The sequence below is a fragment of the Colias eurytheme genome, chromosome 3 (assembly GCF_061535395.1).
Source record: "Colias eurytheme isolate Ceu_HAF_F1 chromosome 3, ilColEury1 Martin Lab GWU primary, whole genome shotgun sequence".
Taxonomy (NCBI): Eukaryota; Metazoa; Arthropoda; class Insecta; order Lepidoptera; family Pieridae; genus Colias; species Colias eurytheme.
In genome coordinates, this window is record NC_142982.1 from 6,994,682 (window position 1) to 7,019,799 (window position 25,118).

The following is a 25,118-nucleotide window of genomic DNA, read 5'->3' on the forward strand; positions in this document are numbered from 1 at the left end:
GTACATAATTGTGCTTGCGGTCAGCCGGACGGCTACCCGCATAGTGCGTATACGCTCTAATTGTGTGCAATGTTGTGATTAATGTAATATCGATTAGACATTCGGAAGAGTTTCGTGTCAAATCAAAATATTGATAATATCCATATAGTGTTGAATAATTTGTACATATTGTGATATTTTAATTTAATCGTGTAATAGGCATGTAGGTTAGAGTAGTAATTGTATTCGGTGGACTACCTTTTCCGTCTGAAATTAATGCACAGCGTTCCTAACATTGGTTTGTTGCTAACGGAGACGGCGGAAAATAATTACGCTTACCGTAGAGACCGGATACAATATGTTGGCATCTATAACGCCAATCATTCAATGTATATAGCGTGTCTGTCCAATATTATTATTTAATAAAATCTTGCGAATGTGCCCTCGAATATTTTTACATCATTAGTTGGTGTAGGCTCAAAGGCAACTCGTGCGTCTACTGTCGCAAATGTACGCATATAACTGCATTGTACAAAGATCTATATTTATAAATATGTTTAATGATTGAAAAAAATAAAGGTTTATTTTGAATTAAGTGTTTAATTTATTTACAATACCTTTCATCTTTAACTACAACAATAATAACATCGCGATTTACATATTATTATTATTCGTAATTAATTTCGAGTGCGTCTGCCTGATTTAATGAAACGATAAACGTTAACACAAGCTCTAATAGGCACAGAGAGCATCACACCGGCTAAAGGCACTAGTGCTAAGAACATAAATATGTGGGGCATTTCAGCATCGCTTAGAGCAGAAGCTTTCATCAATATGGTTGCCTGAAATTAAGAGAGCTCGTTTTATTCACTGAATTTAATATGAAGATAATATATTTATTCTCGCTATCTTTAATGTAGGCTATTCATTATTGCTTAGTACTCGTACGTGCTATTATAGCGTTCTTTCACTTTCAGTTGAATAATAAATATTTATTTACACTTTGCTATTCTCTCAGTGACCCATAAAAATCGTAAAGATATAAGAAGGTGGATCATTTTTTTTAAATTGTTGTTTTATTTCTAATAATTTTCTCACATAATTAAATGAGGCATGTACTAACAAAAGTAACAAATGGTATTATTTGCCATTGGGCGTCAATCCGTGTTGAACAAGCGTTCTCTTCTGTCGCAATATTCATGTCTGATACAAAGTCGTGACTGCGATATACGTATAGCATAGCGATTAGTTCTAACAGGCACACAAAAGGCATCGATATTCCCGTCATAATTGCATCGACACTTTCCAATAGTGCAAGTCCGCCCTAAAATCCAACAAATATAGAAAAAAAAAACCGTAGAGCTTATGATTATTTCGAATTAATTAAGAACGAAAATACTCACTGTAGTAGCGTATAACAAGCTGAGACTCATACAACTCAATATGGTGCCTGCTACTACTACTTGTTCTGCAAACCTATTACAATATTTCAGGAGTAGGTATATATGTTATAGAGAGCTGTTCAGGGTCGTACATATACATAAATATTATATTCGTAACGTTATCCAGACAAACTTCACTTACAGTAATTTAACTTTGTATTCAAAGATTGTATGGAGAGCCGTTTTCACAGACATGTATGCCACAGTCATGTATGATAAGGCAAGACCGCTAAATATTAGTACAGACCTGAAAAATAATTAGGAATCATAATTAAAAATTCGTTCTGAGTGTATGCACGTTAATTTATTCAGAAATCACTTACATAAAGTGCGAGTAATTACAAATCAAAACACATTTCGAGTACATAGGTATTATCCATAGTGTACCTAAAATCAAGATTGTTTTTAAATATAATTTATTCACACATTCATAATTACTGAGAACTATACCCACTTTCACGCATATTGTATGTTGCTTTTGTATTTGGCTGTATGTAGTCTACGAGAGCGCAAACAGCCGCACCGCTCGAGTGTAAGCCAGTCAATAATAATAATAATCCACTATGCCAGACATTTTCACTATTTAAATGTGGATCTATATGCCCCGAAGCTAAAAAAATAAATAGTACGTATAACATTAATATTTGGTTCCAAATATTAATCATTATACCTACTCACCGTAATGATTGAGTCCCTTTCCGTGAATTAGTTCAGTACCAGTACTTGCAGAATGTATATAGAGCGCTACTTCCAATGCATCTGCAATACCCTGTATAATAACGTTATATAAATATTACTATAATCACTGAATTACATTCTACGCTCATACATACGTTAATGTAATTATTAAAAAAATTTAAAAATATTATAAGTATAATAACTATACAAAAGCATACAGCAAATATTTCTTTCACACCGATTCGGTAAACTCTACGCAAAGCTCGGGGCATGGAGGCAAGATTTGTAACAGCCGTGAATACTAATATTAATGACCAAATCCATGGTATAGCCAGTAGAAAAGTCTGCATATTATTCCAAATTAGCTGAAACATTTTGAATAAGAATACAATACCTATATTTTTTTAAACAGTAGTATTAGAATAGAGATACTGACTCGCCCGTATGCCAGACGTTCACTTATCATTAACAACCACAACGATATCCAAACAAGCACAATACTTAGCACAAGAGGCATATTAAACTGGCCAAAATTATAGTCTGTACGCAGTGAAGCCACCTCCACACTGAAAATTTATTAAGACATTTAAATAACGTATGTAAACATATTTCAATATGCGTATAAAATGATGAGACATGTCTTAATAACTAAAAAATATTATTGATAATCTTACTAGAAAAAGTTATATGCTGGAGTGCTATACAGTGTTGGGTAGCCAGAGCTATATTCCTCTTTACACATTTGTATTTGATGAGTATTTTTGCTTACATCTGAATCTCTTACATCGCTGAAAGCAGTATAATGATTTAAGATTTTATGTGCAGCTCACTCCAACGATAAAGTCTAGGGTTTATGATTTATCAATGTAGACTATATTGTATTATAAACCAGCTAAGTTCTCAACAACTTAACACTTACTAAGTTTGATTGGTAGAGCGCACTAATCTTAGGAACTACGGGTGCGATATATGTCTCATTTATCGAAGAAGACTATATAAAAGCAGGTGATTAGTGCGAGTCCAGGTGCGTAGTGCGAGTAGTGTCCAATTCAACTGCGAGTGCAGGTGATTAGTGGGAGTGCAGGTCAATGGTGCAATTCGCGACGCTACACACTACGCTAAACACTAAACACTCGTGTCCAGACGTGTTTAGGCAGGCACACTGCGAGAGAGGGGGAAGGGAGGGCGCGCGGGACGTGGCTACTCGCAGTCCACTCGCAAAAAAATAGAACACGCTTCTATTCACTTTACTACGCAGCCTACTAAACACTTGCACTAAACAGTCGCTGTCCACACGTAGTTACTAAACACCTGCACTATCACCTGCACTCGCACTAATCAAAGTGTGAACCAGCCATTACGCTAAGCCCAGTAGGAGCGGTCAGCGTAGGGAAACCACTGGGAGCAGCTAGTTAATATAATATAAAGCTCAAGAGTTTGTTGCATTGTTTGCGCGCTAGTTTTATGAATAATTACGAAATGAAATTTTTTTTTGTGTTGTATACTCTAAAATCGAATACAGGCTATTATATAACATGACGCTACGACCAATATAAATGAGTAGCAATGAAAGAAATCTAAGAACATCATTATGTTTACTTATCAATTGACAATTATTAAGTATATTTTTAAATATATCACCTCCTAAATGACGCATTTCTCCAAGCGAAATCGTCTGTACCCACAGTATAATATTCATCATCTCTATAATCTTCATCTACTTCTCCGATCGATAGTGAAAACCTAGACTATATAATTCTGATTATCTTACCATCGTATAAATAATTAAGTATAATAAGTATCACGCGAACACGTATGACTTTGTATGTATTTTGAAAATATATTTAACCAACCTCCCTTAGAGTCAACGTAGAAATATCTTTAAGAACAGGATCATATGGCTTTAAATCAAAATCCCTGAAAAAAATAACAGTGACGGATAAAATAGGCATAATATATTGATTCAGATTTATTTTAACTTGTAAGTCCAGTGTCCACATACCTACAATATGTGAATGGTAATTTGGAATCCGATATTGAGTGTATTACATAAATCGCTGCTATCGCCGCTATAGTGCAACAGTTGATGGCACGTATTAATGTATTTATACATATTGCAATTCCAATACCTATAAGAGCAATTATTTGAATTTATTTATTTAGCTCCATAAAAACAATTTATGAACATAGAGCATTTATTTCAATTTTGTATATTAAGTAATTGTAATATCAATGGTTAATTGTTTCTTTAAGATTATATATTTTTTTCTTGAAAGACCCGGATAGTTTCGGCTTAGTAATAAATTACCATCTAGCATAGGAATAATCCGAAAAGCGCGACCGGGACCACTGATACTCCACTGACCAAGGTATACTTCGAAATGACGCAGAGGATTTGCCAAACTTGCAGTTGCCGTTACCAGAAACAATATGAAAAGAACTGGAAATTAATAATATTATTGTTTTATTTAGTTACGAGTTTATTTTATGTAATGTATTAACATTGATAACAAAATAGCTTAACTGACAATTGCCTTTTTTTTAATTTGCCTTTGGTATTTGCTAATATGAAAAATAATTTATATTCGTACAAAAACCACCAGTTAGAGCTGAAGCCGCGACTCGACAGTGCATAGTTAGAAATGCGCCTAAGGCCAGAGACCCGAATCGCAGTTTAGATCGTCCCGCAGGCCCGTGCCGCCCCCCGCTACCCGCCGCATTATCCATCCCGGGGATGTGAGATGTTGATACCACGACAGACGTATCGCTTTGCTATTTTATAACATACAATTATACTTTATAGTAACAAAATAATATTAAAGAGAAAGCCAATTAAACAAAATATTGCCGAGATTTCCCTTTAAAAAAACATTCATTGTAAATGTGAAACAATACCATATTCCTATTGTCGTATGTAAGTATTACATCCAGAGAATTTTGATTTCTGTTCGCCATTGTCTTTACTCAGTATAATTTGGGAATGAATATAATTCAATTTTCTGATTTTGTTGATATACTTTTAGCGTAATAAGTCATCATGACATTTTTGTCAGTAGTCAGCGTAGTCCGTACTCAGTATAAATAATATTTTTATTCTGCTGTGAATCGTTGTGGAACCGTCGCGTCTGTACGGCTCAGATACATTTTAAATGCATAAAGGATAGTCGAGAAAATTTGTATAGAGAGTAAATTCCTGTCGTAGATTAGTGTGATTAATAGTCCTCATATTTCGTTGTTATAGACAAACTAAATAAATGAAACGACTTAATTTTGCTAATCTTCTTTTATTAAGCTTAATAACAATAAATTCTTATCCAACTAATTTAATAACTACTGTACATTTTTATAACTGTACGTACAAATGAGATTTTAGAAACACATATAAACTATTTCACATTTTGTTGGAGTTTCGGCACCGATATGGAGATTTTTAGCATAGAAAAATATTTATATGAAACGATTAACTTAAGATGTTTATAAATAGAGGGCTAATTATTGTTCTGAACGCCTATTGATTTCGAAGTCAATTCTACAAAACATTTCTGGCTTTACCATTTGACATTAACAAAATAAACCTGGATTTTTGAAGTGAAAACTTCTTTAGCGGCGTTGAGGACTTTTCCTGTAATGGGTATAAAATCTTAATTTGGCGTCAGGACACGTGACCTGATCGAAAAAGCGTAAGACGGATACCATTCCAAAATATCAAACATGCTCAACGTTATTAATCAAGTTTTCACTTCTGCCGGCACTCCCAGAGTGCAACCCGTCTTTTTTTTACAAAATTTAATTTTCTATGTACGGCTAGAAAATTTATTGTACCTTAATGCAACAATGAGACATGATCTAAATTTACAGGATTAATAATTCATTGTATTTTTAATTTATACATATATATATAGATCAATACCATATTCATTATTTTATGATATACAAATCTGATTATGGTAAACTTTATACAACCTCTATGCCAAAGAACTATGATTTTCATAACTTACTCTACCAAATACATGTACAAAGCATTCATGTTACAAGGTTACCTCGAAAATATTGTTGCATTGACGTATACAACTAGACTCACTGTTGTCTTTTATAAGATTGCCGAAAAGGTCGCGTTGTATACTCCTTCAAATTAACATCTTATTCGTAGTAGTAACGTTCAAAATATATTATAAACGCTTAGAACAAAAGTCTGCCTAATAGGCGCGGCTTGATTCGAACAAAGTTTGAGCGTGATTGTGATTCTAGTTGTTTTTGGTCGTCAATGGCAAAATGCTTAATATTATTAACCCTGTTTCTGAGAGATGATTTAAATTTCTAACTAATTAAGAGTCAGATTAGCATATGTAAATATGTAATTTTCATTGATATTGATGACATTGAATAATTGAAGTATTTTTGAAGTGAAACTTTTTAGGCGCGTTGTGTAAAATTTGAAGGTCGCGTCATGACAATACCATCACGTCATGGAGTAAGGCGACGATTTTGGTATCTTTGAATCTTGCCAAAGAAGTTTCACTTCTGACACGTGTGCTCGGCACACACGCCCTTTTTTATTCATGTAGGTGTACAACCAATTTTACTAAAAAATGGTTTAAATAAAATATAAATTATATTTTTGGAGCTCTCTGGTACTGGCACTCACAAAAGGCACATTTGCAATATTAATGTATATTTTTAGAATCCATTACAAATGATTTTCTCACTTTTCCAGCAATCGCCCAAGAGCTATTAAATATACTATTAATATTCTTATCTTTTCTCGTTATTTCCGATAAGGCATGTTTTATATGAAAGTCTTGTGGTGAAATCAAGAATAAAAATATAGGATGATCAAGAATATTCTTTGATGTAAATAAATAATATATGCCAAACATCCAAGCACGTTAACACGTTTAAATTTCTAGTAGTGGAAATTTCATATTCCGAATTTCGTTACAGCAAAAAAAAAACACGATCCTATTGATATAATCTTTTATAAGAAATATTATACATCCAAAACATTGTTAAGTTAGTATTTGACTAGTAAGTCATTGATGATTATGATTACAAAAAACATAATTATGTTGTTCTAGTATTCCCGCAAAAGCTATTGGCGGATATTTATGTAATTTTCATTGGTAGAGTAAAAAATAGTGTCTGTTTCGCAGATTCAATTAGTAGATTACATGTGATTGATATATACTTACTTTTTGAGTCATTGATTAAATTAAATAAAACATTGTCTATGTGGTCCCTCACAAAAAACATTGCTTACAGATTCCATAAACTTGATTTCTTATAAAAACAATTGTTAATGTTATAGTATGAAATCTGTATATCAAGAAACCATTGCAAAGAAATTGTAAGAAAACTACGAGGATGTATTCTACAAAGAAGAGGCTGATTGCTACAATTTGTTTATAAGTTTGATATGGTGGGGAGTAGTTAAGAGATGTCTATGGTATATTCTAATAGAGGTTACATTGAAAGATGATTACGGGTGTGTTCTAACAACAATTTGTTTATAAGGGTAGTTTTTAAGAGTAGTCAATGGTTCTACAACGTAGAGGCCGCATTAAGCGGGTAGAGGGTGTGCAGGGGCTAGGAGGGCGGCGGCGCGGGGGGCGGGGGGGCGTCCTGCGGCAGAGAGAAGTTGATGAGCAGGTCCCGCACACCCGCCCATAGGATGCACTCGCCGTGCGGCTGGTGGAACTCCGCGAACCTGGAATCGATGTTTATGACTTAAATAAGGAGTGCTTGTTTTGAATATTGCGATTCTACAGTGAACACTAATGTGCTATTGGTGTGAAGTGTTGCAAAAACAATGGATAGTAACATTTTTAACGTACAAGAATTGTTTTATTTCAACATATATTGTACGGACTATGGTTCGTACACCTGGGATGCTGCTGCTACTAATAAAACTAAGCTGCTAAATAATATGATTTTATTGCTATGCTGTAATGCTAGAGTTGCACACGTACGCGGCTCGCGACGTTTTAATGTGAACTAACGCTATATGAAAAATGAAAATGCTGTGATATAAAAAAATGATGATTTTGCACTCTGTGCGGTTGCACCGTACATGCTCCCGGGCAACAAGAGTGATGGAAATGAAAGCTATGATAGATATGACGATGAGCTAACCTACTTAGATTACAAAATAAAAGACAGATGGAGCGTTGCCGAACTAAACCGAATAATTTATCGTCATTTCCATAAAGCTATGTGTGCTGTCATTTCGCCGTTGCACTGTACGTACACGGTGCTTCTGTGTGGGTGTTATGTTACCAGATATTGAAAATTTTCCCAAAATTTTCCCCGACTACGGAAGAAAGAGGGTTATGTTTTTCGAGTGTAGGTATGTATGTATAATATTTCTTTGACACGCCCTGCAGTATAAACTGTTGGATCGATTTTGAGTTGTGACTTATGAGGTGTCATTGCAATCATCTGAATTATTATGAAGGTAGCTGTGGTGGTAGTGACGTAGGCTACATAAATTATTAGCAGTCATGTTTTAATTTTTATTTTAATATAAATTCGGGTTTTTGATATTATTTTATAATATTGTAAAAATTATTTTATCACCTATCTACTAAAGTTATACATGGACAAAATAATTTTATTCAATTTTTATTAAATAAATTAGTTACATTAAATTTATTAAATAAATTACATTAAAAAAAGTTTTTATTTTTCAAAACATATGAATGCGGTAGTTTTTAGTCGAGAATGCGGGACATTTTATTTTCATCATATCCATCATGTGTTCACATGAATTAAATCGCAAGCGAAAACGACGCTTTTTATAAAAGTAACAAAAAAATGTACAATGCTTTTTAAAATAATCTAATAATGACCATGAACTTTTATTGCACTATACAAATAATCACATTCACGATCGAAAAATCCAACAGCACTACCCCGAATATCTTTTAACCATTTTACCCCTAAAAATGGCAAATTCATTTTCAAAATACTGGCAGCATACGTTGAAGTTTTGAATTCCTTCGTATTTGTAAAATTATTATTTGTATACAAAATTAAATAAGCCAAATAATCTACAGAAAATCTGTAAAACGATGTTTTATCTTTTTGTTTGTTTTCGGGAACAAGTTTTACAGCGTTTTAATATCACAAGACAGCATTTTTTTACTAAAATATCAAACCCCTTTTGACGTATTGCATGACACTAGAATCGCTATAGCACTAGCGGAGGAACGTATTCGTTTTTGATTTCGTATTTTCTTTGACAAGGGCGATGAATGATTGACATGCTCCATCTGTATTTTATTTTGTAATCTAAGCTAACCTATTACAAGGTGAAAACAATATTCTTAAAAGCTATTAACAAATGATGCCCGACAATCATCAGATATCGATCTTAAGGCTACACTTTTCTAAAATAGGGAATTGTCTTTTATTGATTCACTGAATGACGCACACACACATTGCTCTGCTTTTTGTTTCACACACGCTTTGCTCTGCTTTTTGTTTTACGCACATTACACTCACACACTTTTCACTAAAACTAACACATGGGTCACTGATGGCACGCTGCGCGCTGGTACGCGGCAGGCGCTCGCGCCGCGGAGGGCGCTCGCCGCCGCCGGCCGCCACGCACACCACAGGCCCGCTGCTGCTGCTATCCCCTGAATGCGCTTCCCAAGAGCTAGCAGGGAGTCGTTGTAGCTTTTTTGCCAGCTCCAAATTTGATCCGGTGTTTATAAAATACTGAATCGGTTGGATTTCGGATACACCTCCGGCTCAATATTTATCTTATAAGTGTGTTGTTTATGTGAATTAATCATGAATATTTAGCTTTAATCTAAGACAATGTATTCGCAATAATATATCTGACACCATTGATAAGGCCTGGTCGCGTGCGCCTCGTTGAATCGAAATGCTGATTCAGTAACATGCGGTCATAGAACTCCAATTGTTTACAATCGTGGCTTATTTGTATAGTACGATGTTACAATGGATATCCTTTTTAACGTTTCATACAGCTGATGATTTCCAGATGATTGATATAATTAATTATTAATAAATTTTGAAGTTTGGTTGCTTATTGGAGTAGTTAATTAATTTCTATCCATCTTCAACTATGTTAATTTATTGAAGAATATAAAATGTTTGTCGACGTTTATTCTTGTTATATTGAAGTTGTTACTGTATAATATTACGTTTGTAGCTGACGTGTGCAGTAAAATAAATATTGTTAATTTGAACAATACATAATAAGTTTATATGAAATGATTTAATTGGAATGCGCTTTTTTCGGGGTATAATTTACTAATAATTAATATTAATTTATAATAATTTACTATATAGTACATAAAAATACTGGATTAACACCCTTTTAATAAGACACTATTTTTCTTCAATGTTTTATTCAAGAAAAATAGTGTCTTATTGTATTTACCGTTTGAGATGAAGGTTGACAGCGATGAGGTGCGGCTGCTGCGCGTCCCGGCGCTCAGCAATTTGCATCGCGTTGGACTGAACGTCATATACCAGTGGAAGAACTAATTGTGTGTCACCGCGCGTTAGACAGATCTGTATACAATATTTAGGTGGTTTAGAATTAAAATAAGTATTCAAATTTTGTGTAATTATAAGCTCATTAACAGCTTTTTATTTTTTTTAATATACTCTGCCCTGTACTCGGTCTGTAAAAATCCAAATCCAATCTGCTCTTTTATCCAATAAGAAAAATCACAATCTCTATTACTTAGCTTTCCCACATTATATTATTCCACGATATAAAGTGTAAAGCATAATGACTAGGCGTGATAGTTGGCACTCACAAAGAAGAGTATCTTGTGCTTGGCGAGCAGCACGGCGGGCTGACCGGCGGGCACGATCTGCGGGCCGTGCGGCGGGATGCGCAGCGCCCACTGCAGCTGCCACAGCGCGGGCGCCACGGGCACCAGCTCGGCGCGCATGAGCGCCACCAGCGCGGGCAGCGCGGCGGGCGGCGCGCCCAGCGCGCGGCACCAGCCCTGCAGCGCCGTGCCGCGGTACGGCGCGATCGCCACGCGCTGCTCGAAGAACTTCTCCATCACCTGACGCATCGTCATTATGTTATTGAAGATCCTTGATAGTATGGCTAACAAATAAGTAAGTACCTATAATCAATTACTAAATTGTGTGCATTCGTATGTATTTAGTTAGGGTAGGGTAAAATTGTTCCGTGGGTATCTTTGGAAGATTAATTAAGAGAGAAAAAAAAGGTAAAATTGTTCAGTCATAAGAATTTGTTAATGCCTCACTAGTCAATGTAAGCATGATACTTACTCACATTGTACTTCTTCCATAGGCTTTCTTTGTTTGCATTTGCGTTGTATCGTGAAATTTCTGAGATTATTTATCACTGAAAAGTTAGATTGCATTATAATTTAGAAAATAGTTTACCTGCAAGTCCTCAGCGGACCAGTTGTCCTTATTGTCGGGCAGCGGCGTGAGCTGCAGGTGCAGCGACTGCATGTGCTGCGGGTGCAGCGCCACGCGCGCCGCCAGGCACGCCGTGTCGCAGCGGAACGTCAGGCTCGTCGCGTCCACTGATACTAGCGTCAACTGCGATTCAGAGAGAATTTTATAATTTGGCTGAATGATTGGATCGATATCTTGGCAATGATTTGCGTCAAAAAAAAAGTTGATTCAAATTGTGCTTTACAATTTTTGTATTATTTCCTGATTTTGTATTATCAAACATTTTACTGGGTTTATAAGGAAACACAACACTGTTGTATATATAAATTTAGTTTTTCTATTTCGTATTTGATTGAAGTAATAGGTATCCATATACCTATTATTATTAACCATATTGTCTACTATATACACACATACAATAATATGTATATAACAAAGTTTCTATTATATTTGTACGACAGGCGTTCTAAGTTTCTAACAACAAGCATGTTCTATTTCAAGCAACAAAGCGCTTTCCAATTACACATCAGCGGCGATATACTCACAAACTCCTCCTGCTGCACGGCGCGCTGCATCGCCCGCTTCATGTACACGCAGGCGAGGAAGCGCTGCAGCGGCGCCAGCGCGGGGCCGGGCGGCGCGCCGGGCGGCGGCTCGCACGGCGTGCACAGCGCTTCCAGCTTGCTCACCGCCATGGGGGTGGCTGTAGCGCCCGCCCATGGACGGCCCCGCCCGCTCACTGTGCTAGTTGAACTTGCTTGTGGACCTGATAATGTATACAACATTTTTATTTATTTGTAAGCTACTAAAGACGGCAAACATTTTCCATGAGACGTTTTTAAATTAACTTTATTTTATAAAAAAATAAAATGTTGTGTGGTTTTATAAAACCACGGTAAAAGTGAAACTATTCGAACGGTTCCGAACACTGCTTTGTGTAGCGCATGCCGCGATTCACGCGACATGCGCTACACAGACCAAAAAGTTTGAGACGATGTAATAAAAGTTTTACTTTAATAAAATTTAAAACTGTAAGCTATTTTTTCATGTCAATTAGATTAACTAAGTTGTAAATAAACGATTGTAGTGAGAGAACGCATTTTTATTTCAAGCCGCATTCAAAACATACCTTTATTGCATGAACACAAATTCTATTGTAATTAAATACTACACAATTTTGTTTATATGTATTAAAACAATTGAAAGTTTTATTATGAAATATAAGTTGTTTAAAATATACGAAAACGTGTTAGTGGCAAGGTGCTGAGCGAAAATGTAATTCATTATAATACATATTGGGTAGACTATAGTTTCAAAAATTATCAAAAATTCATTTATAAATTGACAATTGTATTGTAATTATGTTGCATAACATACCTTTGTGATCGATATGATGTCTGGGCGAGGGGTGGTGTCCGGGCGAGGGGCGCGGCAGCGAGGGCGAGGCGGGCCACGTGGTGAAGGGCGAGGTGGGGGGCGGGTGCGGGGACGCGGCGGGCGCCAGCGGGGACGGCGCGAGGGGGGACGCGGGGGACGCGCCCACGCCCGCGCCGCCCGCCGCGCCCGCGCCGCCCGGCGGGGACGTCAGGTTGAACGAGCCGCCGCCCATCTGCAAGCGTACATATGTTTAGTGATTGATAAATTATAGCAACAAGGTTTTGAAAATTTTGACCTACTTATAGTTGGTTGGTTACATGGTTTCTCTCTCTCATCTAAGATAGTTATTTAAACTACAAAAAGGTATAGGTATATAGTATAGTTATAAATTAGATAAACAAGAGTCTGCATTCCTACCTAAACATGTAGAGATTGTCTAATCTAAAAATGAACGCCCCTCCACTGTGTTTACGCTCACATTCAAAGTACGTGTATAGACGCAATACACACAAATTGGTCTGCCTCATTGGTCGTTCAGTCCTCCAGTCCAGTCCATGCCCGAACGACAGGACCAGTTGGCCAACTAGTGCATAAATGACGCGATGCACGACAGAACGGACGTGTCATTCCGTACATAGCGCGCTCTCCCCGCCATACAATGCTAGGCAACTCAACTGATCGCCCGATTAGTTGACAAATCAGTGCGCGAGTGTCAAAGTTTGCAGTAGAATCGCCGCGCGCACACATATAAAGTGGTTCAATAATTATTTGTCCTCACACATTGAAACAATTAAGTTTAGTGGAGGGGCGTTCATTTTTAGATTAGACAATCTATACATTTGTACAAAGGTTAGACAATTTGAAACAAGACACAAGTATTGATTTTGAACAATTAATTTACTTAACTTTAAATGGCAACGTATTAACATTAATTATTACAATTCACTACATTATAACAATTCACAAACCTGATGCGCAGGCGAAGCGGGGTGCGGGGTGACGGGCGCCGAGTGTGGCGTGTGCGGCTGTGGTGGCGTTAGCGGCGCCGGGAAACGTAGACCACCTGACAATAGACATGACGACAGTATCCATAAATGATCGAATTAGTGTTTTTAAGGGAAAATGTATACTAAATAAATTAAAAATAGTGAATTAGAAATATTAAAAACATTAAGATTATTGAGATTATCAATAAAATAAAACATTGAAATTCTGCAGTCGGCCATTTTGACTGAAACACGCGTGACGTCACACCTATGTAAACAACTTCATGTCAGGTGTGTTTTGTTGTTATGAATATGTTGAGAATACGCATTTTTATTTATTTTCTATTGTTTCGCGTATAATTTATCGACTCAGAACAGAAATATAATTGCGATTTCACGAATACGTGGTTCGGGTTTCTTCGCGCCAACTGTATACAATAATTTCTTATTATTTTCTCGCTTGAAACAATTACTAACACTTTTTTGGGCATTATTTTTATGTGGATTCACACTGCAATACTGCACACCACTCATAAACTTTGAAATTCGTTTCTATAACACATATTAATTAAAAAATTGTTTAATTTTCTTCGCTATGCGGACAGATAATTACGTATTTACTAAAGAGTGACGTCACACCTACGCCATGACACCTGCGAGCTGTTTTGGCACAGTTATTAAATATTTTTTGAAAAAATGGCTTTTATCTTCGTTAAATTTAAATATATTACCGAAATATAGGGTTTTTCTTGTATAGAAAACGTATACATGTATACATGGAAGAGGATTTCAAAATCTTTCGTCATGCCTATTATATCACACATTTTCAATAATTATTCACACAGTCAAATTAGTCTCTGAAAAGTATATTTAAAAGTTGTGTTTATTGAGCGATTACAACATAATTAAAGATTTTTAACGTACCTGGTGGCATTGGCGACATTGGTGAAGGAGGATTGTCGTCCTCAGCGAGAAGCCGGGCACTAATGTTATCTTCAACATACCGTGACAAAAATGCCTAGAAGATAAAAAAGTTTTAAGTATGTTCCCCGAAAAAAAAAATATTTTATACATAAATAAATGTGTCGTTAAAATCTTACTTTTAAGCCTTGAGCTGGAGCAAATTCATCGACGACTGGAGCACGGTCAAATTTAGAATAAGCACCGTCTCTTATCGTGACTACGTTGCCTCCTCGAATGCCGACTTCTAGTGAATATGCACCAGCGTAGATTATCCGAATCTGTAAATAAATCACATTTTTTCTAGAAATCTATTTAATTGAAAGTCGAAAATTAGAAGATCTAAGAAAAACCAAATGAAAAAACGTTTATTTTTTTTTTTGTATAAAATATAATGTCTAATTTCAACGAAGCAATTTTTTTCCTTTTATTTTTGAACATACCTTTCGCCACGAGTGGGCCAATAGTGTGAAAGTGGGCGTGGGCATAATAGTGCGCACGTGGTGCAAGCCGAGCTGCGGTAGCGTCGGCAGTCGGGATAGAGACAACAGCGGCGCGTACGTCTCGCGAAGCACTACGCCCAGTGAGAGTAAATCCTTGTTCCTGCATTAAATTGGACATTACTTCTTAATTTAATTAGCATTTAATATAATTAAAAAAATATTCATGTACTTTCAGCGAAATTTGTAAGTAACACTATGCCGATTTTGTTCACAGAATTTTTAAATTTTATACTTAAATTAAAATTAAAATGCGTATCCAATCGAGTAAGGAATTTATTTGCTATTAAAACATTTTTACAAATCTAAATCTAAAAGAGTAGCCTAAACTATTCTAAAAGAGTTACTAACACAGTAACTCTCTGCACAACCTCTTATAGTAAACTAGCGGTCCGCCCCGGCTTCGCCCGTGGCACATATTTACGTTTTCTCTACATAAAAACCATCCTCGTACTTCAAGGAATATAATAAAAAAAGAATTATCGAAATCGGTTCAGCCGTTCTCGAGTTATGCGCTTACCAACACATTTTGCGATTCATTTTTATATTATAGATAAATCGATGTCCATTAGCTTTTTAATAATTCGTGTAAAACACCAGGCCCTCGTTACTGTATGTGGTATGTCCCACTCACCAGTTGAGGTGCAGGTCGAGGTGGTGGTGCAGCAGGTGGTGCGCGTTGGCGGCGGGCTGGTGCGCGGGCGTGGCCACGGTGTAGCGCTGCGAGCCCGCGCTCCACTGCAGCACGGCCGTGGCGCGCTGCGCCGGCCCGAAGCCCAGCACCAGCGAGCGGTACGTGTACGAGCGGATGCACACGCCCTGCCATAGCGTCTCGCGCTCTGTGCAACATATGCAATTGTACAGACTCGAAAGATTTTTTTTTTTCAGCAATTATAGCAATTGCGGTATGAAGATAAGATTGAAAATAATTGAATGAAAAACAAATCGAATTTACTAGCATCATTGGTTGGGGAGTTTTTTAGAGGCCTTTGTTTTTTTTTAAACCGTGTAAGACCGTGTAACCGTGTTAGAGGTCTTTGTTGCATTAACAACTTCAATCTGATATTTTTCAAATTATTTTAATTTAACAATACTTTCAATCCCCAATAAGTTAATTTATAATTTCAGATACATGTCTGTTACAATGCAGAAATAATATTATCATCCACTAGCGACCCGCCCCGGCTTCGCACGGGTGCAATGCTGATACTAAATACACTACAGAAAAACTGTGAACGTATACAATATAAAAACATAGCGGCCCGCTCCGGCTTCGCACGTGTATAAAATAGTTAGCCGGGCGGCCGGCCGGTACCGCCGTACAGCTACGTCCCACAATTTTTAAATATATCTTCGAAAATATTCACTTAAATCATACGGTGTAAAGGGCCATATAGATCTATATTAGGCGCGGGTCAAACACAAGCGGCGCGGGCGCGGGCGTGCCATAAGCGCACCTCTTGAATCTGTTTTGCACCACGTCCTTCTTATACATTTTGTATGAAAGAATTTTGGACAGGCGTCGAGACGGCACGCCACGGTTGTGCCAAGGTTGCGCCTTTCCAAAATTATTTCATACAAAATGCCAATAGCGCACCCGATGCACGCCGGCAGCGCGCCCGCGGCGCGCCGCGCCGCTTGTATATGTCCCGCGCCTTAAATGAACAATGTATTCAAGGTATTTAATTGGCTAAGGATTAATGCTGTATTGGTTAAAATCGCATCGAAAATTAGCCATTATTTGTCGTAAAAAGTAAATGACAAAAAACAGTTATTGTGGGTTATCCATAAGAGATAGACATATACCATCGCGGACTTATCTGTAGACCTTTTCAATGTGTATAATACTTAGTACATTATTTTGATAAAACTCGAAGGGTTCAGCCTGCGTTTGCAATGTAAGCGGAAAAAATGTAATTTTTACGATATTACATTAGAAACCTCAAAAAGAAAACAGGACTTCTTCACTATTTAATGGATGTTATTATACATATAAACCTTCCTCTTGAATCACTCTATCTATTAAAAAAAACTGCATCAAAATCGGTTGCGTAGTTTCAAAGATTTAAGCGTAGTGACATAGGGACATAGGGACAGGGAAAGCGACTTTGTTTTATACTATGTAGTGATTATGTTACGTATTTACCTTGAGCAGGCCTTAACATGAAATCGTGTAGCAAAGTGTGTAGATGTACGATAGCTGCCCAGTCCGCAAGGAAGGCGTCTGCAGTGCGACCCGCGTCTGTACCCAGCTCATATTGCAGGTACACGCAACGACGCTCTCCTATTGACAATAGATTCTTATATTTAGAAAAAGTATACGAAATTATCGCGAATATCGCACTTTTGAGTCTGGCCATTTTTCGCATAATCGCGGTTTATTACATTATACGTAATGCATTATTGTAATTAGTAGTTAACTAGACACAATTTATAGTAATATTCTCTTGTAAATATTCCTTTAAACTGAAGTTATTTGAACGCACCTTGCTCCTTAGGGTTAGGTGTGCGCACGGGTGACCCGTGAAACACAAATTCCGCGGTCCACACTCTCGCCTGGTTCTTCGTAGTAAGACGCACAGTGGCCGCAAGCAGGCGTGCTCGTAGTGCCGCTGCTGCGTGGGGAGGTGCCCCCTCTGCGAGCGGTAGAGATACGATACGCATGCCTAGCGCTGAGCCGCTCCACTCGGGTTGCACGCCGCCGTGTGTAACACCGCGGTTCGACAACTGGTAAAATACAGGTAAATTAGACGAATAAAACTATTGTTGTTATGTACAAGATATTAAAATTCATCGAACGATGTACAGGATACTGAGACAAATAACATGTCTAAACATAGATAACGTGAATGAACACGTTTGGAAATTGAGGCTCATTCAGCTATTTCGTAATTCCATTAAAAGTCAGTTATATAGGAGTGTCAAGTGTGATTCGTTAAAATTGTAGTGCCTTCATTTGCATTTGGCACATTTTTTAAATATTTGATATCAAATGCAAAAAAGGCACAATTTATCTAGATAAAAAACGTAAATAGATGTTTAATAAATAAATCCAAATATACTCCAATAATAATAAAATACCTCTTGAGCCAAATTAACGAAAGGCACTCTTTCGTCGGCTGCAGCGACCACGTGCGCGAGCTCGGGCAGGAAGTACGCGGGTTGCCGCACCTTCACCGCTTTGGTGGAACTTGCGGACAACTTGCGTTTGCCTGGCTGCATACCTGAATAATTCAGATAAAATATATTATAAATGTATGTACTATTCGCAATTGAGGTTATCGTCTAACAAGACAGTGTAAAAATGAGGGAGTTAAATTTACAGAAAACTAACACTTAGGGCATTAAACTATATTTAACTGAATCTAATTCTCAGTATAAAATTGCGCAGTATTGTAATTTTACCTGGAGTATCCAGAGGTGTGAAAGGTCCATGTGTCAGCGTAAAAGTATCAAGTTCAACTAATGAATGGAGTTTCAAAAAACATCTTGCTGTCGCCGGCGACGTGCTAGTCGTAGATGACTGTCAAATAAAAATTTATTAATCATTTTGACTTCATTCTAGGCACAAGTTTATCACTACGCATTCCTCTATTATAATAGAGGTGTAATACTATTTTGTAACATAGAAAATTGATAATTATTAAATTTCTACCATTTTTTCTCCGTTACGTCTCTTTATTTGCTGTTTCTGTAAGAATTTAAAAAATTTGGAACATTTTATAAAGGCCAAGAATATTATGCACACAAAACAAAGTACACATAATATACGCACTTCGTCCTCGCACTCGTCGGGCGTGCACCTGCGCGCGCCGGCCAGGTGGAACGAGAGCGCCACGCTGCACGCGCTGCCGCTGTTCGTGCTGCTGCTCGTCGTCGCCGTGCTGCCCGCTGCCACCTCTTTCATTTCTACCACCTAACATGTACAATAAGTGTTGTTCCATTTAATTTAGATCGGTCAGTATGGAAAAATCTAAAACTACGAACATATAAAGGTGTGTTCTTAGCAACCGAGTCATCGATTTAAGTGCTATAAAAATTCATACATAAAAATAAATATTTTTTTATTTCGTAATCGAATCGGAAAAATTGAAATACATCTTCCATTATCCATACTAATATTATAAATGCGAAAGTAACTCTGTCTGTCTGTCTGTTACTCAATCACGCCTAAACTACTGAACCAATTTGCATGAAATTTGGTATGTAGATATTTTGATACCTGAGAAAGGACATAGGCTACCTTTTATTGCGAAATATGTATGTACCACGGCGGACCACTAGTCTTCTTCTTATATATAAAAATGAATCGCAAAATGTTTTGGTAAGCGCATAACTCGAGAACGGCTGAACCGATTTCGATAATTATTTTTTTATTATATTCCTTGAAGTACGAGGATGGTTTTTACGTAGAGAAAACGTAAATATGTACCACGGGCGAAGCCGGGGCGGACCGCTAGTTTCCAATAAGATGTCAATTCTATGGATCTTAAACACAAAATTTTAATTGGGCTTATGGTATTTGAAATAAATGAAATGCTTTGTTTTATTAATTTTACATATTATCATAAAAATTTGCTTTAGAAATAGAAATATTTAATTAAATATAACTTACAAGTATATGATCGGTATGTCGATGTAAGGTTACATACAGGCGATCAGGCGACAACTTGCTGAGCGGGTGATCAGCACCGTGCAGAAAGGGCAAGTGTTCGCACACACTTGCAGGTAAGTGTTGGAGCGTTTTCTCACAACGACGTGCCACCAACCAGAACCTATAAAAAATTTGATGAACTTATAAACAATAGAACGAACATACAATACGGACTAAGTTTCTTAATCTTTACTTTTGCTTTACCATGTAGTTAATATGGTTAATAATTCCAACGAAGTCAAATTCAATAAATTCACATCTTTTCAAGCCTTCTTAATATAATTAATGAGGCATCTAACACTAATTGAAAGCAAAAGTTTATTTCTCATACGCGCAACATACCTAAGCTGCGTGAGCATCGGTCGCAGCGCTCTCAGGTCAGCCGCAGCTAGCACGGCAGCCAGCTCGGCCATCTTGGGCGTGGCGGGGTATGCGGGCACGCGCGCGCGCAGCTTGCCGCCGTGCGCGCCCACCGACACCAGCAGCTGCTCCGCGCGCAGGCACGGCGACACCACCGAGCACGCCAGCACGCACGGCCACCCGCCCACCATGCACTCCACCTTGAGCAAATTATATTTATCTTTATTATTGGTTTACGTTATATTCACAGAAAAGATTCTTACAGTGACTTATACGTTTTATTTTGATTTGAAATATATTTATTAAATTAAACTCAGTTGTAATAACACAGAGAACTTAATAACAGAAAAATAAGAATAATAATTTAATAATTAGAAGTAGAAGTCGAGATTCTGAATAATTTTTTGTTTAAATATTTTAAAACAGATTGTGTACAAATTACAATGACAAAGTGTTAAAAAAATTACGATATAATAATATTTAATATTTCGAAAACATACCCCCAAATCGTTCAACAGCACTTTAAGGTCATTAAGCCGTTGCCGTGACCGCACGTGCACGGTGTGCGCAAGAAGCCGCTCCATAGACGGCGCGTGCGGTGTGAGCGCGGCCGCGACCCGCTCGCCGCCTGCAAGTGCGGGCACGTGCCACACGCACAGCGACTCGCCCTCCGCGCCTATGATCAACCGGTAACCTAGCTCGCAACCCAGCTCCCTACAGGAAAAGTAAAATTATGCTGATTGGCAACTTTGTAAAAATAAAGACCGTGTGTGCCGAGCACACGTGACAGAAGTGAAATTTCTATGGAAAGATATAACGATACCAAAATCGTCGTAATCTATAAATGGTAGTAGTACTTGATAAATTAATGATTAGTCATTCACATCAATCACCTTCTAACGAAATCATACTTATTGATTAATATTAAAACTATTTATAAAGTAACTGTGATATATTTTTTAATTACCTCCAATAAGAGACTTGTAGTTTTTGTCCAGGTATGTATTTATCCACTTGTAAATGGCGTGCTAATCGATCTCTACATAACCTCAAAGTTTGGGTATACAAAAGTTCCAAAGATAGAGATCGACAGAAGAATCGTAATGCTGTGAGGGCTCCATTCAAGCCAGCGGCGGCAAGACGTGCTTGAGCTACACCTCTCAACCAGTTCAACTGAGAACTGTGTACTAAAGGTTTCCCTTCTGAAAAATAGATTAAAAATTTAAAAGAAAATCAATAAATAAGTATATTTTTATATATAATAAGTATATTTTTTGGTTATATTTACCACCAGTTTCATTATCTTGTATTAGAATAGCAATATCTAATAAACGCCAAGGCACATTTGGTCCATCACCCATCACTGTTAAAGAGACACTAAACTCTTGACCCACTGTAAAAGTGGCTCTCCCATTTTCAACCTTAAATATAAAGAACAAAATTAATAATTAATTTACTTTGAGTCATAGTTTAAACAGTATGTGGTTATAGTATAAAAGGTTAAATAATGAAGATTAACTTAAATAACGGTTATCAGTAAGTTCTATATTCGCTACAGAATCATTAGTAATTATGTATTAAATTTTACCTTTAAATTTCTAACATCACACGGTAAGGAGGCTGTTGTTAATCTTTGACGAACAATATGAGCAAGAGCTCGCAATGTTGACCTTCTTTCAGTAGGAGTGAGAGAAGGAGGAGGAACCAGACGTTCACGTATGACAGCTGGAAGTCTACTGTATGTGCCTAATGTTAACACTTCCACTGCTGCAGCCATGTGGAATGTTGGTAACCTGTAAAATATTGTTGCTTATAGAGAAATTGATACAGGAAGTTTCCTCTAGTCAAAAACAAGTCCATTTATAGACATATGGGGTTTATTCATTCCCCTTATTGAATAATTCTACATTCAATTTTATAATTCAAGAATTCAATTTTAAGAAAAATAAAGTGTTTATATCAATAATAAATTAAATGCCATGCAAACACATGAATACATAGTCTCAAAATACATTTATAATAACAAATTAGCTAATCCAGGGATGAAACTTTTTCTATGGAAGCATTAACGTGTGCATACCTGGCATGGACTAGAGTTTCTCGAGCTACTCTTGCTAGAACATCTGCTGTTTCCACAAAAAGAAGAGCTTGTTTGTCCAAAAATGCCATAATATGGGCTGATCTATCTACTTTAGTAGCACTGCTAGCCCACTTGACGAGCGCTAACAGGCGTACAAATAGTTGCCGTGTGCGAGCACTAAATTTGTAAATTTCAATCTTACGCTCCATATCTGTTTTACGGGGTAACCTGAAACGCAAACAAATATTTAATCAGTTAATAAAATATAGACATTAAGATTTCAAACACTGAAACATTGGCTCTGTTATTCAAGCAATTCAAGCAATTAATATGTTAAAGGCAAAACAATAGTGTAAATATTACATATTATATCTAAATACAACAATATAAAGACAATAACAATATGAACAGAAGAAAAGCACTTACAACTCGGCTAAAACTGTTAATTCATCATAAGTTCTTTGGACTATGAAATCTATTAACAGTCCCAGTGAGATTGAGCCTCCCCGGGCACCGCCACCTTCGCTACCCTGGGTACATCCTTCTATAGAGACAGGAACCATGGTTGAAGGTATTGTAATTAATATTCTCACAGAAATAAATAAGCCGCCCTAGTGTAGCTTAACTTTCATTTTAGACGCCACTTGCATAGAGTATTGGTCATTTAAAATTTAATAATTTTAGCATGTATCGTTTTTTATGGTTATTACATTATAAAAATATGATTTAGTATTTATCACAAAAGTCAGGTTTCAAACAAATGGCGAAAATAAATCACAATCACCACAACAATCTCTAATAAATCCACCGCGACTATAATATTTTATTACTAGAATTCCAAATATATATTTATAATGTTGCTATGTAGTAAAATTGAAAGTCGCTGGCTGTCAGAGCGTTTTCACATTATCCGATCCGATATCGGATATCGGAAGCCGATAGCCGATATCCGATATCGGAGGGAAGTAAAATGTATGAAATATGTGCCTGTCTTTCACATTGTCCGATCCGATATCGGATATCGGAGCCGACACCGATATTCCCAGTGGCTATCGGACGATAATGTTCAGTGTTGCCAACTCAATTTTCGAAAAGGCAGTATATCAACAGCAAAAAAACAACTAGTTTGTGTATTTTCAGTCTTATAGGGCGCTCAATCTTTAAAAAAATTCTTTGCTTTTTACCTAAAACCCTTTCTATTAAAAGAAACCTTTTTTTATTAAGTAAACACACATTTAAGTAGTTATAGGCATTTAAAATACGATTTATACTGCAGGTATTTTTATTTGCCGTAAAATATAATAAAATATAATAATGCCGTAAAAAAAAATATACGGCAATTGGCTGAACTGAAGTAAACAAAAATATATTGCGTTCTTAAATTCAAATATCTATCTTCGAAAACATTAGTGTCTATCATCTTTATTTTATCTCATTCTGCCTCGCTCCTCCTCCTACTCGGATGTTGGTTGTGCTGTTTATTGTATTGTTGTCATTGAGTGCTTTGTTTTTAACCGACTTCAAAAAAAGGAGGAAATTTCACACTGATTTTATTTTTATTTTGAATTTACAACAAAGAATAGAAAGTTTGAAAACTCTTAATTCTAAAATAATTGTCTATGAGAATAAAATAATTTATGTATCTTTACTTACAGGAAATTACAACAATCATATTACAAATATATTTGAACGAGTGACAATATTATTTTAGGATATTACAGTGTAATAAGAAAAAGAAAAGAAAATGTGAACAAAGATTGTATTACTTAATAAATTTATCATAGGTACTACATGAACTTTTATATAAATGTATGTAGTGAAAAAATGACTAAATGACGTCTTGCTAAAAATACATTTAATAGATTTTGAAAGGTATTTACTAATATGTATTACTAAAACTATTAACTAATACTAGGTTGTAATAGGTATTGATATAAATTTATTTAATTTATAATGTGTTAACATATTAGTATACATATTATGTTATACAAATGACCGATATCAAAACTATTTAGTAAATAGCACATCTAAATAATATGCAGTAATTTGTGATATCAAATCTTTTTTTACATTTTACTTTTCTTTTTTGAAGTTGTTTTTCTTTATCGTAGTTATTTTTAATGTACATGTACAACTATGATTTTTATCATTTGATTTTTTTTAATTATATCTTTTTTTATCAACTGGCAATTGAGTTTAGTTTTCTCTAAAAATTTCTGGCAACACTCATGATGATATCGGAACGATTTTATCGGACAATGTGAAAGGGCAAATTGTATCCGATATCGGATATCGGCTATCGGCGTCCGATATCCGATATCGGATCGGATAATGTGAAAACGCTCTCATTCTAAACAGATGGGTGTCTTCCGATTTGCACTGCAACCACTGCACAGTGCTAAAGTCCGGTCGCGGAGCAGAAAGAATTTCGTACAATGACCTCTTTACCTATTGACAGTGGTCACAAACATTTTTGAATGAAGTGCAGTTTACATGAAATATTTGGAGAAAATGTTTTTTACTAATTTATTAAATAAATTATGTCCTTTATTCATTTACAATACTTATTAGTTAGTTTTAACTTTTTACATTTGAACTTTTTCAATAACCACGATATATAAATATATATAAAAAAGTGTGCGTGTACACACATAAGAAGTGAAACTTCTTTATGACCTTATT

The 25,118-nt window shown here is 36.3% G+C and overlaps 2 protein-coding genes across 2 annotated transcripts; both read right to left on the reverse strand.

Annotated features, from left to right (window-relative positions):
* Window positions 1-467: 467 nt before the first annotated feature.
* Window positions 468-4,826, reverse strand: LOC149909692 (uncharacterized). The gene is made up of 15 exons (XM_090120191.1): window positions 4,691-4,826; window positions 4,408-4,539; window positions 4,102-4,228; window positions 3,953-4,016; window positions 3,741-3,847; window positions 2,774-2,887; window positions 2,536-2,665; window positions 2,318-2,464; window positions 2,100-2,190; window positions 1,876-2,031; window positions 1,745-1,808; window positions 1,564-1,668; window positions 1,383-1,455; window positions 1,103-1,303; window positions 468-821 (listed from the first exon to the last, which is right to left on the reverse strand). Exons 1-15 carry the CDS (start codon window positions 4,824-4,826, stop codon window positions 657-659), a joined length of 1,812 nt encoding a protein of 603 aa, XP_089976317.1. The 3' UTR covers window positions 468-656.
* Window positions 4,827-5,376: 550 nt separating this feature from the next.
* Window positions 5,377-23,308, reverse strand: MED14 (mediator complex subunit 14). The gene is made up of 24 exons (XM_090119778.1): window positions 22,863-23,308; window positions 22,437-22,664; window positions 21,945-22,149; window positions 21,645-21,777; window positions 21,324-21,558; window positions 20,857-21,070; window positions 20,339-20,556; window positions 19,958-20,117; window positions 19,118-19,258; window positions 18,748-18,865; window positions 18,424-18,566; window positions 17,829-18,069; window positions 17,489-17,626; window positions 15,977-16,181; window positions 15,286-15,445; window positions 14,983-15,123; window positions 14,807-14,900; window positions 13,865-13,959; window positions 12,897-13,128; window positions 12,065-12,285; window positions 11,502-11,663; window positions 10,895-11,152; window positions 10,510-10,643; window positions 5,377-7,803 (listed from the first exon to the last, which is right to left on the reverse strand). The coding sequence occupies exons 1-24, from the start codon at window positions 22,997-22,999 to the stop codon at window positions 7,683-7,685; spliced, it is 4,134 nt and encodes a 1,377-aa protein (XP_089975904.1). The 5' UTR covers window positions 23,000-23,308; the 3' UTR covers window positions 5,377-7,682.
* Between the last annotated feature and the right edge of the window lie 1,810 nt (window positions 23,309-25,118).